General features: G+C 39.6%; 2 protein-coding genes across 2 annotated transcripts; one reads left to right on the top strand and one right to left on the bottom strand.

Moving 5' to 3' along the window:
* Positions 1-1,726: 1,726 nt before the first annotated feature.
* On the bottom strand, positions 1,727-3,921 carry LOC120743205 (GTPase IMAP family member 7-like). The gene is made up of 2 exons (XM_040046784.1): positions 3,833-3,921; positions 1,727-3,699 (listed from the first exon to the last, which is right to left on the bottom strand). The coding sequence occupies exons 1-2, from the start codon at positions 3,849-3,851 to the stop codon at positions 3,002-3,004; spliced, it is 717 nt and encodes a 238-aa protein (XP_039902718.1). The 5' UTR covers positions 3,852-3,921; the 3' UTR covers positions 1,727-3,001.
* Positions 3,922-3,956: 35 nt separating this feature from the next.
* LOC120743204 (GTPase IMAP family member 7-like) lies at positions 3,957-5,426 on the top strand. The gene is made up of 4 exons (XM_040046783.1): positions 3,957-4,042; positions 4,218-4,317; positions 4,483-4,547; positions 4,817-5,426. Exons 2-4 carry the CDS (start codon positions 4,241-4,243, stop codon positions 5,401-5,403), a joined length of 729 nt encoding a protein of 242 aa, XP_039902717.1. The 5' UTR covers positions 3,957-4,042; positions 4,218-4,240; the 3' UTR covers positions 5,404-5,426.
* The last annotated feature ends 8,950 nt before the right edge of the window (positions 5,427-14,376 follow it).

A 14,376-nucleotide genomic window follows, 5' to 3' on the forward strand; every position in this document is an offset into this window, starting at 1 on the left:
TGATTATAAATACATTGACCACTCTGACTCTGCGTCTTCTCTGTCTAATAAAAGAATAAAAAGAACTGGGTCCAATAACCCAAACTCTTTCATGGCACGCATTTTCCGTTTCTCTTTGCTAATTCTCTTTTGCTGTTTGAACAGTATAATGTCCTCATAAGCTGATATCAGGCCCTTGTAGAGCAAAATTTAGTAGTTTGGTCTAGACAACCCAAAACGTGATGTCCACATATGTGGACGCCAGCTTTCTTATGTTGGGCCGTCTTATTTTCCCTTAGACTGCATATAAGTCGTGTCAGGAGTTTCCTTCTCTCCTTCTTCCATGCCTTTTCATACTTTTTATGTACCAAAATGTGGTGTGTCATAGTTGATTGGGCTTGCTCTCTTTCGAATAGTCTTCGTCTTTTAATCTTTATTTCACTTTTTACTTCTCTATCAGTACATCCAAACTGAGCAAACTGAAGGTAGCCATGTGACAGTAACTATGGACAACATTAGAAACATGAATATTTCAGGAATTCAATAGTCTGAATTTAGTAAAACATTTGCACAAGTTAGACTGGATTTTGGTTTTGTTTGTTATTATCAGATGGTTTTTTTATGGGTTTTGTTTTGAACACGTATGTTGATTTTTGTTGCTGACTGAAAGGAATCCATTTCATCGCCATTATCTTATCTTTTCTGTCAGTGGAAGACAATGTGCATGAAAACAAATGCCCTGCATGACCCCATTCCTACAAGACTGCTTTAAAACGTCCTACTATTCATTAATGCTTCAATCTCAAATATGATCACTCTATCTCTATTATTTGTCTATGCATCACAGGCTTTCAAGCTGGCAGTGGTTATAACTTAAACAGCCATCTCCAGACCCAGCTGTCTTAGCTAATTAAAGACCAATCTCCAACCTTCCTTTTGTCTCAAAAATCGTTGAAAGAGTAGTTGTCAAACAGCTAACAGATCATCTGCAGAGGAATGGCTTATTTGAAGAGTTGCAGTCAGGTTTATTAAACCCGATTCTTTGATCCCCATGATAGAACAGAGAAAACCCGACTCAGGAGTGTTAAATCACTTATAATTCTTCATTCAATCATCTTCCGGAAGAGAGAGCCCTGCACAGCCCAAAGCCAGTTGCAGAATCTGTAACATTAGAAGCTAAAAATGTGTCTCATATAGGTGTTATTTTGGTACTTTACACGTCACACACAGCCTCGATACAAACAACTCCTTATATGTTACTAGTTCCTGTTTTTTCTGTCTGGTTTCCTGTTTTATTTATATGCTTGTACAGCTCTACAGTAACTTCCTGTTTTTCATTCTGGCTCACTTAGTTTGTGAGTCAAAAGTGGCCTTGCTTTACAAGCCTTCAATATTAAAATACATAAAACAATATACTCAGAAAATAAGCACAAAGAATATATGTTTATTCCTTAACAGGTTTCAGAGCTCATCACAGCACAGAAACAGCTTTAGTGAAGGTTACAAATGATCTTCTTATGGCCTCTGACAGTGGACTCATCTCTGTGCTTGTCCTGCTAGACCTCAGTGCAGCGTTCGATACTGTCGACCATAATATCCTATTAGAGCGATTAGAAGATGCTGTAGGTATTACAGGTACTGCGCTGCAGTGGTTTGTATCATATCTATCTAATAGACTCCAATTTGTACATGTAAATGGAGAGTCAGATAACACACGCCAATTAGTTAAACTGCAGGAATGTCTTAAAGACATAAAGACCTGGATGGCCGCTAACTTTCTGCTTCTTAATTCAGATAAAATTTTGTGAATTTTGCTTTGGGATCAATAAAGTTATTCTTATCCTTTTTCTCAGCGGTCCATCATTAGCTGAGCCATCTACAAGGCGGATGGGCACTTGGGCTGGGTGATAAAGTGAATTGTCTTGGAGAAATGATTCATGATGCTGAAACCTAGAAACCTGTCAATACCAGTCATCTAATTTTCTGTCATTCACACAGGCAAAACATAATAATGAATGAAGCAGCTGAACATTTGATTCTGACATTGTCATCTCAGAATCAGAAATAACTGATGAAAGTGGAGTGATTATTAGTTTTTATGAAGCTTGAAGCTTTAAATGAATAATTGTCAAATCAGATTCAGATTAAGGGAAACTTTCATAATGTTTTAATACAAACAGCCATAGAATAGACCCAAAGTAAAACTTCTCATTAGAAACTGTAAGAGCCGATTAAAGGCTGGTTTAATTGGTTTAAAAAAGGAAATATAGATTTTTGTTGATAAGTGTGTAATTTCCAGTTAATTTCCAAATACTGTTGTGTTAAAAGGGTAGAATATAGAAGCGCGAAATTCTAGTGCGCTTTTTGGTATTTTGGGCTTCTGCCACGCTGTAATTACGTAGTTCGGGAGTTGGATAAGCTGGAGGCAACACAGTCTTTCGACCAAGTCTTGCCATGTTAATTCGAAGTTTCATTAAACAGCTTTTTAAAAAGAAAAGTACCTGGTCTTGCTTGCCTTTCAAATGCCTGTTGCTGGACTGACTTCTAAAGGTGGTACAAAAGAGTGAAACAGAGGCAGAGTGCCACCGTTATAGAAACTGAAGTCATCATTGTTTAAAACAGAAAACAATTCACAGTTCGAATTAACACAAAATATTTAATTGACTAAATTTATCTTGTGTCTCCCAAATGTATGATATATACATAACCACCATGATTTGATGCCCATATACAAATCAGAATAGATGCAACAGAGACAATAAATACTTTAATAGCATAGCTTATGTTATGATTATTATAAAACGATGATTATATGCTCACTATTTCACGGTCAAATACTTTCTTCTTCAAAGTCAAAAGATAAAGTCACATAAAAATATTTTACTTTATTATTTCTTTATGGGAAATCAACATATATTGATCCTGCACACTCTGTGTGTGATCATGAACAAACTGTATATTTCATGTAGGTATAAAAGCTGTCCTATTCAGAATAGAATAATTACAGTAGAATAACAATACTTTAATCTTTCCCCAGAATGATGCGAAAAAGTTTGATACGTTTGCACAATGGCTCAGTGAACTTGTACTGCTGCAGTGTTACTCCCTTTTTGCGTGCTTCCTCCACCTCTCTAAACATGGCGTCTGTGTAGTGCGTGCCCTTATTTACTGACATCATTTTGTCGATCTTCTTGACCAACTCCACCACCTGCCTTCTGTCGTTGCTAGTGTTGTCAAAGACGTGGTACCTTTTTCCACAGCTTTGGATGATGCGTTTAAGCCCTGGCTCAGCGTCACGTACATACTGCTGTATGGTCATGCTTCCAAGATCACCACCTCGGGTGAAGAGCACAATCATGTACTTGTTTGCCTCGTGGCCAAACAGCTCCTGCAGGGCTTCCACTGAGTTTTTCTCTTCTCTTGTGAATCGACCGATTTGGATGACCAACAGGAACACGTGAGGACCGGGACAGGAGACTTCAACACATTTAACGATTTCACTTTTGATGAACTCGTCTGATTTTGAAGTGTCCAGGATCCCTGGTGTGTCTACAACACTAATCACCCTGTTACCCCACTGTGTCACACCTTTTTCACAAAACTCAGTCACTGATGCAGATAAAGGACAAGATCTGAAACGCTCACATCCCAGGATGGTGTTCCCAACAGCACTTTTTCCCACACCAGTTTTTCCAATCATCACAATCCTCAAATCAGGACCTGAAACACAAATGACTAATTTGATTTAACCCATATATACAGGAGTTTTACAAGAACCAAAGTGAAACTGAGAAATTTTGACATGTTTCAAAGGAAAGTAATTAAAGACACAATGATTAATAATAAGTCTTACCTGGTGGAAATGAAGCCATGTTTTCTCTTCACTGTTGTCACTGCACAGGTGAGAGATGAATGCTAAAACTGCAACAAACATGTTGCTTTTTATAGCTCAACAGATGACACGCCTCCTGTAGTATTATACAGTCAGAGAACAGCAGTCTGCAGACTTTAGACAGTGTCACACAGAGTTATGCTTCAACAGACTGAACAACTTCCACTTAATGTAAGTTGTGCTTCTACATTTATTTGCTTTGTAGCAATAAAAAATAATTTCTAATCAAGAGTGTCTAAGAGTATCAGAAAAATGTATTTATTTAACAGAGATATACTAATTTGTTAAATGAGTATACTTAAACAAAAGTGAAGAGTTGTGCTGGCATTGACATTTGAACCTGCAGGTTATTCGTTCAAATCCTGCATCATGGGAAACTTTTTCAGCAAATGGCAAGACGGAAGCAACGAGACTAAAGACAGACAACCGGCGGCAGACAATATGAGGTAAAAGCTAAAAGTCGAGCACTTTTGATTTAGCTTGAGCATGTAAATCAAGTCTCTTTTCATGGGGTACATATATGCTATGAAATATTTTGCAAATGTAGCTCATAGAGATACTCTGAAATGTTTGCATATTATTATGATTATAACTTTTTATGACACAACCAGCTTCCTGATGAAGTGCGTGGGATTACAATGTATAACAAGACCACACACTGATGAGGCAAAGACAGGTAAACCACTATCTCTTTGAACTGCTATATAAAGCACATACTAGTGGGTTTTTCAGTCAAGCAGCATTGTTCATATGATTTCTGAAGCAAAGAGTACTTGAAAAATAATGCAATAAAGATTCACTAATGGTAACCACATTCTTTTGTGTTTTAATAGTACTGTACAAGACTCAATCTTAAATTATTTCATTCACTTTTAATTGATTCTTTTTTTAATGTAGCATAATAAGTTTTTTCACTTACATTATTATTGGTATACATTTATGCAGGACGACACACTGGCACCACAGTGAACCTTGTTCTTTTGGGAATGGCTGGGACTGGAAAGAGTGCCAGTGGGAACACCATCCTTGGACAGAAACACTTTGTTTCTAGACCCAGTTCAACGGCCGTCACCACAAATTGCCAGAATGTACAAACTGAGATCAGTGGTGTAGACGTAAATGTGATTGATACCCCAGATATGTTTGATGATGACATTGCTCCATCAGTTAGGGGCAAACATGTGCAAAGGTGCAAACAACTCTGTGAGTCAGGACCATGTGTGTTTGTACTTGTGATGCATGTGAGCAGATTTACAGATGATGAGAGAGACATCATGGAAAAGTTAGAAAAAGCTTTTGGGAGGGAAGTTAGAGGACGAACAATCATCCTGTTCACCCGAGGAAACGACTTGCAGCAGGCGGGAATGGGCTTGGAGGATTTTCTTCATTCTTGCCAACCTGATCTGAAGAAAATGGTTGAAAAGTGTGGAAACAGGTGTGTTCTCTTTGAGAACAACAAATCAGGTCCTGATCAGGTTGAAAAACTAATGAAGGTGGTAAACACAATACTCAAAGACCAGAATAATGTATAAATTGAAGTGCTTGGAAATTATTATTTTTTGCATATAATAGAGCATTGAGCGAATCAGTATCTTGAAGAGGTAGATGATCTAATACAGCTACAAATGTGAATCTTTGGTGTTTTCTTTAATAAATTTCATTTGAATTAACATACAGATGAGAAGAATGATCTGATGTTTTTTCTTGGACTTCTGTCAAAGGAGGCAATGAAAGCTTGTTAACCTTTGTAAACCGGAACCAATTTAATAAAACTAAGATTTTCAGTACAAAGTGTCCAATTGTTCTATGGTCTAAGACTCAATTCAATTCAATTTTATCTATATGGCACCACATCACAACAACAGTGGCATTAAGGTGCTTTCTATTGTAAGGTATTTTAAGTACTACTTAAATATCCTATTAACAACAAGTAAGCAATGGGGGTGAGTGAGTAAGCTCAGGAGGTAGAGGGTGGTGGTTCGAGTCCCGTCTTCTACTTACCCCAAGTTTCTCTCCAGTGCACCTATCACAGTATGAATATGTGTGAATGTTAGATAGAAAGCACAGAAAAAGGTGCTTGTATGACTGGGTGAATTAGGTAAGTTGTATAAAGCACTTGAAGTGTGCAATGGGAGTCCATTTACAATTTACCAATCTGAGAGCAAAGTCCTCTATTTAGGTGATACAGTACTATGATATGTTCAAGAGAAGATGAGGCCTAATCACTCAAAACATTCCACGTGAGGAGAAGGATTTTAAATTTGATTCTGGATGTAGAAGGGATCAGATGAAGAAAAGCCAATTTGCTAATGGTAAATGGGCTGGTTCTTGCATTGCGATTTTCTACTCTGAGCACTCAAAGCATTCATATAACTTGCCTTATTCAGTGCTTTCTATCCATCATTCACACACTCTCCTTGTTCTATCTTCAGATATTTAGATATATTCATGTGGGCTGTTGTTGGATGCATGTATTTATGGAAATTCTGTATGTGCAAAAAACTAGGTATCATATATTTTGATTATTGTTGATAGACTCATTATCGCCATTGCCTGTGTTCACCATAAATTAGGTCCTGGTGGTGGTTTCTTAGGAGTTACTCTCACATGTGTATCAGGCACACAGAGGGAAGCCACATGTTGAAATGTATCAGTGTCAATTTACTTTTCCTGTAAGAGATATATACTCTGAGGAATGTACCAATTCATGACCGATAATATTCCATTGGTCCCCTGGGCAGACTCTTTTAGGCGGACTCGTTTCCAGTAGGTGTCAGACTCCGCCAGAGCTGCCCTTTGTCACTGATTCTGTTCATGATTTTTATGGACAGAATTTCTAGGTGTAGTAAAGTGGCAGAAGGCTTTCACTTATGTAGTCTCAGAATCTCATCTTTACTTTTTGCAGAAAATGTGATTCTGTTGCTTGATCGAGTGATGGCCTCCAGCTCGCATAAGTATCTCGGAAATCCTGCTCACGTGAGTACATTTACCTTTGACAGTTTGGAGGCAGATCCAAAGAAGAACTAAGACTAAGAACAAGAAAAATAACTCACTTCTCAAAACACAATACAACAAAGATTCAAAAATCCCAAAAAAACACAAAACACTGGGAACAAACTCAGGGACCTTAACAGGACGTTTTTCTATAAAAATAGAAATGGATACCCCACCTCTAGCCCTTTGCTGTTTTCAATGTTCTGAAGTAAAGATACTAAAGATAAAAGATTATAGAGAGACTGCTGAGACTGTCCATGTTCTCCTTCTCCATTCAAATAAGAAAGCAAAATAGGGCAAAAGATGTTGTAAATGTTGTTATGTGCGTCGTATATTTCATGGAATTATTGTTTTATACTGTTGTTACGTCCCCACAACAGTATAACAGTATTTACTCATCATTTGATTCAGATATTGTGAGTTAATGTTGTAGAGATTCAGAAAACCTTCAATGTGGCTAGATCACTATGCAGGAAGTAAACTGCACAACAGCTTTTACTTTTGATTTGAGAAGAATTTCTATGTTTTTGTTCAATGTAATGAGCCTGTTACTAAACAGAAACCCTGCTTAGTCAGATCTGCTCTGATAATTCAGCTGTTAACCCAACCCTAATCTCCTATCACCACTTGATAAGACATCTCGTGAGAGTCATCAGCTTCCTGTAGAAGAACGAACATGCTGGCATGAGACTCAAACAATTATAACAGAAAGGTGGGCAGTGATGTAACACCTGTGGGTTACACCCAAAATGTTTTCATTCACCCGTGCTAATGGGCTAACAAGTACTGAGGAATGTTCATGTTTTCCTTTGCTCCAAAATTCAGTGTTAATGCCACTGTTTCACTTCAGAGTTGGTTGTGGAAGTTTTTTGCTTGCTTGCTTGTTTTACTTTGAATATGTTTCACACCCACTTGTGAGGAGAAACTCAATAAAGGGACTTTACAAACATTTCAGTTTGATGTTTCTCCTTTGAAAGACAACAGAATTAATAGCTAATGTTTAATTATTTAGTACTTTATTATTACTTTTGTCTGTATGTCATATTTATGATTTAAAACGGAATTGAGCAGGAATTGATCCTGCAACATGAAATACTGGTATCGGAAGTATCGGTATTTCAGGATTGCTCCTCACATCAATACCCCTCAGTCACTGAGTGAGACGGTAGACAACGGTGAAGAGGAGAGTGCAAGTGCATTGCAAAAACACATAAATGTGACTGACACCCATAAACGATGCAGCACCTGGCTTGAGTTTAAAGAAGCAGACACTAACTAAAAAGAGAAACCAAATCAAACCAGCCAATCTGAGGCATTTGATTTTTCTGAATGTCAACCTGCACTGAGGACATACTGTTTTTGAGTTCGGTCCTTTTTCTGTTCTGTGGATTTGTTAGCAGTGTTTAAACCATGACCCTACTGAAAATTGCAAAACATGAATGTCTTGAGCATATTGAGCACTCAGTTCACTAGTCAGCTGGCAGCCCTATCTGATAACTGTTAGAATTCATATTATGGCAAGAACCTAAATCACCTAAATAAATAGAAACGACAGTCCATTATTACTTTAAGAACTGAAGGTCAATCAGTCTGGAAAATTGCTATAACTTTAAATGCATCCCCGAGCGCAGTCACAAAAACCATCTGCACTAAAACGAAATTGGCTCACATGAGAACCACCCCAACAACAACTGTTCAGAGGAGACTGGATAAATCAGGCATTTATGGTCAAATAGCTCCTAAGAAAGCAAATAGCTACTAAGGAAAAGCAACAAGCAGAAGAGATTTGTTTGGGCCAAGAAACACCAGGAAGGAGGAGATGGACTTCTCTGACCAAATGGCCTGGCCTCCACAGTCACCTGACCTAAACCCAATCAAGATGATTTGGGATGAGATCGACCGCATAGTGAAGGCAAAAGGACCAACAAGTGCTGAGCATGTTTGGGAACTCCTTCAAGACTGTTTAAAAAGCATTTCAGGTGACTGAAAGCTCATTGAGAGAACACCAAGAGAGTGCAAAACAGTAAACAAAGTAAAGGGTGGTTATTTTGAAGAATCTAAAATATATATTTAAATAATTTCACACTTTTTTGTTTACTACATAATTCCATATATTTTCACCCATAGTTTTGATGCCCTCAGTAGGAATCTACAATGTAAATAGTCGTGAAAATAAAGAAAAGACATCAATTGAGAAGATGTGTCTAAACTTTTGACTGGTAGCATATATATATATACTGTAAGTTAATTTCCCTCTCACCCCTGCAGGCAGTCTATCCTTCAAGCTTGGGTCCTCTTCCAGAGACCTTGTCCTGCACAGTAACTTTGCTGTTCCTGGGACCGCACTCTTCTGAACAGAGATGTTGTTCCTGGGATCTACTGGAGCCACTTGCCTAGCTTGGGGGTCACTACACTGAGTGCTCCGATTACCTCTGTAGCCACTATTACCTTCAACCTCCACGTCCTCTCGAGTTCTTCTCTCAGTTCTTTTCTGAGCCCTTGGTACTTCCAGACTGTCGTTTGGTATAACTTCATCTAGCACTACTGCCATCTTCCTCTGCTTGTCTACCACCACTATGTCCGGTTGGTTAGCCATCACCAGTTTGTCTGTCTGTATCTGGAAGTCCCACAGGATCTTACCTCGGTCATTCTTGGCCACCCTTCCCATTTTTGACATGGGACTTCCAGGCCAGATGTTTTTGTATACTATGCCAGCAACTTGGCTATGGCATTACAAGTATGCCTTGCCTGCTAGCATCTTGCACCCTGCTGTTATGTGTCGGATTATCTCAAGGGCATCTTTACACAGCCTGCACCTGGCATCTTGCCTGGTGTGGTAGACCCCTGCCTCTATGGGTCTTGTACTTAGAGCTTAAGCCTATGGTGCCATGGTTATTTCCTCTGTGCTGTCTTTCCATCCAGCTTTATTCATCCACTGGTAGGATTTCTGGATATCAGCCACTTTCTCTATCTGCCAGTGGTATATACCATGCAGGGGCATGTCCTTCCATGATGCTTCCTCCTATTGCTCCTTTCTTTCTTGGGTTTCTGTTGCTGAGGTATTCACTAAGCGCTCACTAGTATTCAGCCTACTTCCCTTCACTTAGCTTACAGTGCTACAGTACAGGGTAATAGGTTTTGATAGCCCAGATCTTGTTCTTGCCATTCAGTTGACTCATCAGGACTTGCCTTGCAGGTATTTGGTGGTTGTAGCTTTATTAGCGGCCTCTTCGTTATTCACATTTCCCTGTGAGATTCCCAGGTTGTCAGGGATTTGGGTTTTTACGATCCAGCATTCTAAGTTTTTTTAGTTTTTTTATTTCTTAGGTTATATTTGAATATGTTAAGTTATTGCATTATTTTTAGTTAAGATTTAGTCTAATCTATGATATCATCAAAGTCCTTTTAGTTTTGAGTCTTTGTCTGTTCTCTGTGTAGTCTGTCTTGTCCTCTATGTTTAACTTTTAGTTATGCCTGTGCTTTTGTTTCCCTTATCTGTTCTGATGTGTCTCTCCTTGTGTTCCATGTCTCCCCAGACTGTCATGTGATTCATATCTGTGTGTTCCATGTTGTCAAGCTCATGTTGCCATATCTACTTCCCATTATGTTTCCTGTTTTATATTGAAGCGTCCCATTTTCCATGGTTAGTGTGTTTAGTTTTCTTTCCCCTTTGGCGTCATGTGTTCCCCCAGGTGTTTGCACTTCCCTCATTACTCTCATGTGTATTTAAGTCTTTTTTTCTCCCTCTGTTCATTGTCAGGTCGTCTGTTTGCCTCACCTCATGTTCCTGGAATTCATGTCATCTCAAGTCCCGGTTTTCTTAGGTTCATGCTCATGTTCCCGTTTATATTTTACGTTTATATGTCTAGCTTTAGCTTTCCCAGTTTAGGTTGTAATTTAGTTTTCACCATTGCCATTTTGTTTCTATGTTTTTCTAACAGCAAGAATAAAATTCTTGCTTTTTCTTTAGCTTCAGGTCTGCCCCTTGTGTTTCCTACTTTTAGGTCCGCTCCTTAAGCACACTGGCCATCCCAGCCATGACACAGGTACTGGTAGCTGTCCTTGATGTCTGCAATGTTGCCTTCTGGTAGTGCAGTCCCCTTACTTCTGACTACTTTCCCTCTCTTTGTTACCATACAACTACACTTCTCCACTCCGAATGACATTCCAATGTTGTTGCTCTATATCCTTGTGGTGTGGATAAGTGAATCAATGTCTCATTCACTCCAGGCATATTCTCCTGCCTTTAAGCTCTCTGATGTACCTCCTAGGCGCCTTCTTCATTGAACCTTCTGCAGGTCCAATACTTGGCTAACTTCCCTCCGTGCTACCTTGATCTTGGCATCTAGTCTCCTTATCCATGGAGGGTACTATTCCTTGTAGCTGTTCATCTTGTAGCAAAGCATCTCATTGATCACTGCTATGCCATGCTGTAGATCAGCTGGCTGATTTCGGTGATGGTCGTAGTAGGGGTTGTCCGTAGTGCTGCATCCACACTACGGACTATCTTCTACCTAAAGTACCTTCAGAGGGTACTTTACGTAATCTTTCTAACCAGCTGCACAGGGTCCAAGTTTCCAGCTTTGTCTTAATCCTATTGTCATGTTTACGCTGTGTGGCAGGCAGGAAGTAGAATCCAAGCACAGGACTCATACACAGAGAGGAATTAAACTCAAAGCGGCACCTTTATTGCTGGGAACAAAGTCCATACTAATACAAAACTAAGCCAAAAACAAGAAACTGGAAACTCAAACCAAAAACCTAAGAATAGGGAAACAAAACTAAGAACAAAGAACTAGGAAGCACAGAGGAAAACACACATCAGAGAGGCCACATGAAGGTTAATGACACAAAAACAAGCAGGGGAAGACTGAGGACTATAATACACAGGCTGGATAATGAGAGGATTGGGAACAGGTGGAAACACAGCTGGGACTTATCATACATAATGAGACAAGGAGAAGCAAAACTAGACACACTGATCTAGGGCAAGGACTATCAAAATAAAACAGGAAACACACAGATCAAAACTCAGATTCAAGACAACAAGCTTATGTTAAAAACCCCAACTCTTTGATCTTCGGGCTGAAGGAAGAACAACACTTGGTGTTTAATGCTCAATCAACAATCACTTCAATCAATACAATTCTCTTTCTTCCTTACAAACACTTTGAGCATTACAAACTTCAAACTTTATTTAATTTTGGAACCTAAAATAAATTAGAATGTTGCTTTCTCTTGGACTTCTAAAGGCTTTTGTGACCCCTTGGCTGCACATGTAAAGACTGTTTTTCTCCCCTGAGCCAGCTCATCCTGAGTCACCTGGGCCTGCTGCATACCCTGTGCAGCCCCAGGCAGATCATCAGTCTTAGCCAGAGGTCCTCCCACCATCTGGTCCTGCTCAATCTCAGCTAGAGGTCTCTGCGCCATTTGGTCCTGATCTGTCTCTGCAGTGTCTGGTCCTAGTCCAAGCCACCCAAGTTTTGTTGCTTCTGCTGATGCTAGCCTCCACTTAAGCCACCTTAACTGTCCCATCACTTCCGTCAGTCCCCTGTGAAGCATGCAGTCAATCTCCAGGACTTATTTTCTTACTTTGTTTTTGGACTCACTTGCTCACTGTTTTTGGCGTTGGAATTCTCCATTCTGGCCCACGCCACCTGTTTCCCCAGTCATGTCTCTGTATGATTATCTGGGGCTTCTGTCTCTCTGCACCTCGTGCTATCTCTCTCTCTGTCTCTTTATCGCTCTCTGTCTTTTAGCTCCGTCATGTCCCGAGATGGGCAGTAACGTAATGCGTTACTGTAATTCGATTACTTTTTTCAAGTAACGAGTGAAGTAAGGGATTACTGTTGCAAAAAAAGGTAATTTGATTACCGTTACTTTCCCGTAAGCACGCTGCGTTGCTGCGTTACTAAAACCGTGATTTTTTTTTTCGTGAGTGTCTCATGACAATGACGTAAGCGAGTGCGACGTTCATGGCAACAATTCAATTCAATTCAATTCAATTTTATTTATACAGCGCCAAATCACAACAAAAGTCGCCTCAAGGCGCTTTATATTGTACCGTAGATCGCACAATAATAAATACAGAGAAAAACCCAACAATCATATGACCCCCTATGAGCAAGCACTTTGGTGACAGTGGGAAGGAAAAACTCCCTTTTAACAGGAAGAAACCTCCGGCAGAACCAGGCTCAGGGAGGGGCGGCCATCTGCTGCGACCGGTTGGGGTGAAAGAAGGAAGACAAGATGAAAGACATGCTGTGGAAGAGAGACAGAGGTTAATAACAGATATGATTCAATGCAGAGAGGTCTATTAACACATAGTGAGTGAGAAAGGTGACTGGAAAGGAAAAACTCAATGCATCATGGGAATCCCCCGGCAGCCTACATCTATTGCAGCATAACTAAGGGAGGATTCAGGGTCACCTGGTCTAGCCCTAACTATATGCTTTAGCAAAAAGGAAAGTTTTAAGCCTAATCTTGAAAGTAGAGATAGTGTCTGTCTCCTGAATCCAAACTGGAAGCTGGTTCCACAGAAGAGGGGCCTGAAAACTGAAGTCTCTGCCTCCCATTCTACTTTTAAATACTCTAGGAACAACAAGTAGGCCTGCAGAGCGAGAGCGAAGTGCTCTAATAGGGTGATATGGTACTACAAGGTCATTAAGATAAGATGGGGCCTGATTATTTAAGACCTTGTATGTGAGGAGCAGGATTTTGAATTCAATTCTGGATTTAACAGGAAGCCAATGAAGGGAAGCCAAAACAGGAGAAATATGCTCTCTCTTTCTAGTCCCTGTCAGTACTCTTGCTGCAGCATTTTGGATTAGCTGAAGGCTTTTCAGCGAGTTTTTTGGACTTCCTGATAATAATGAATTACAGTCGTCCAGCCTGGAAGTAATAAATGCATGAACTAGTTTTTCAGCGTCACTCTGAGACAGGATATTTCTAACTTTAGAGATGTTGCGCAAATGGAAGAACGCAGTCTTACATATTTGTTTAATATGTGCATTGAAGGACATGTCCTGGTAAAAAATGACTCCAAGGTTCCTCACAGCGTTACTGGAGGCCAAGGTAATGCCATCCAGAGTAAGAATCTGGTTAGATACCATATTTCTAAGATTTTCAGGGCCGAGTACAATAACCTCAGTTTTATCTGAATTAAGAAGCAGAAAGTTAGCGGCCATCCAGGTCTTTATGTCTTTAAGACATTCCTGCAGTTTAACTAATTGGTGTGTGTTATCTGGCTTCATGGACAGATAGAGCTGGGTGTCATCTGCATAGCAGTGTAAATGTATGCTATGTCTTCTAATGATGCTGCCTAAGGGAAGCATGTATAATGTAAACAGAATTGGTCCTAGCACTGAACCCTGTGGAACTCCATAATTAACCTCAGTGTGTGAAGAGGACTCTCCCTTTACATGCACAAATTGGAGTCTATTAGATAGATATGATACAAACCACTGCAGTGCAGTACCTGTAATACCTACAGCATGTTCTAATCGCTCTAA

Source organism: Simochromis diagramma, unplaced genomic scaffold (genome assembly GCF_900408965.1).
Source record: "Simochromis diagramma unplaced genomic scaffold, fSimDia1.1 OVJJ01000707.1, whole genome shotgun sequence".
NCBI lineage: Eukaryota > Metazoa > Chordata > Actinopteri > Cichliformes > Cichlidae > Simochromis > Simochromis diagramma.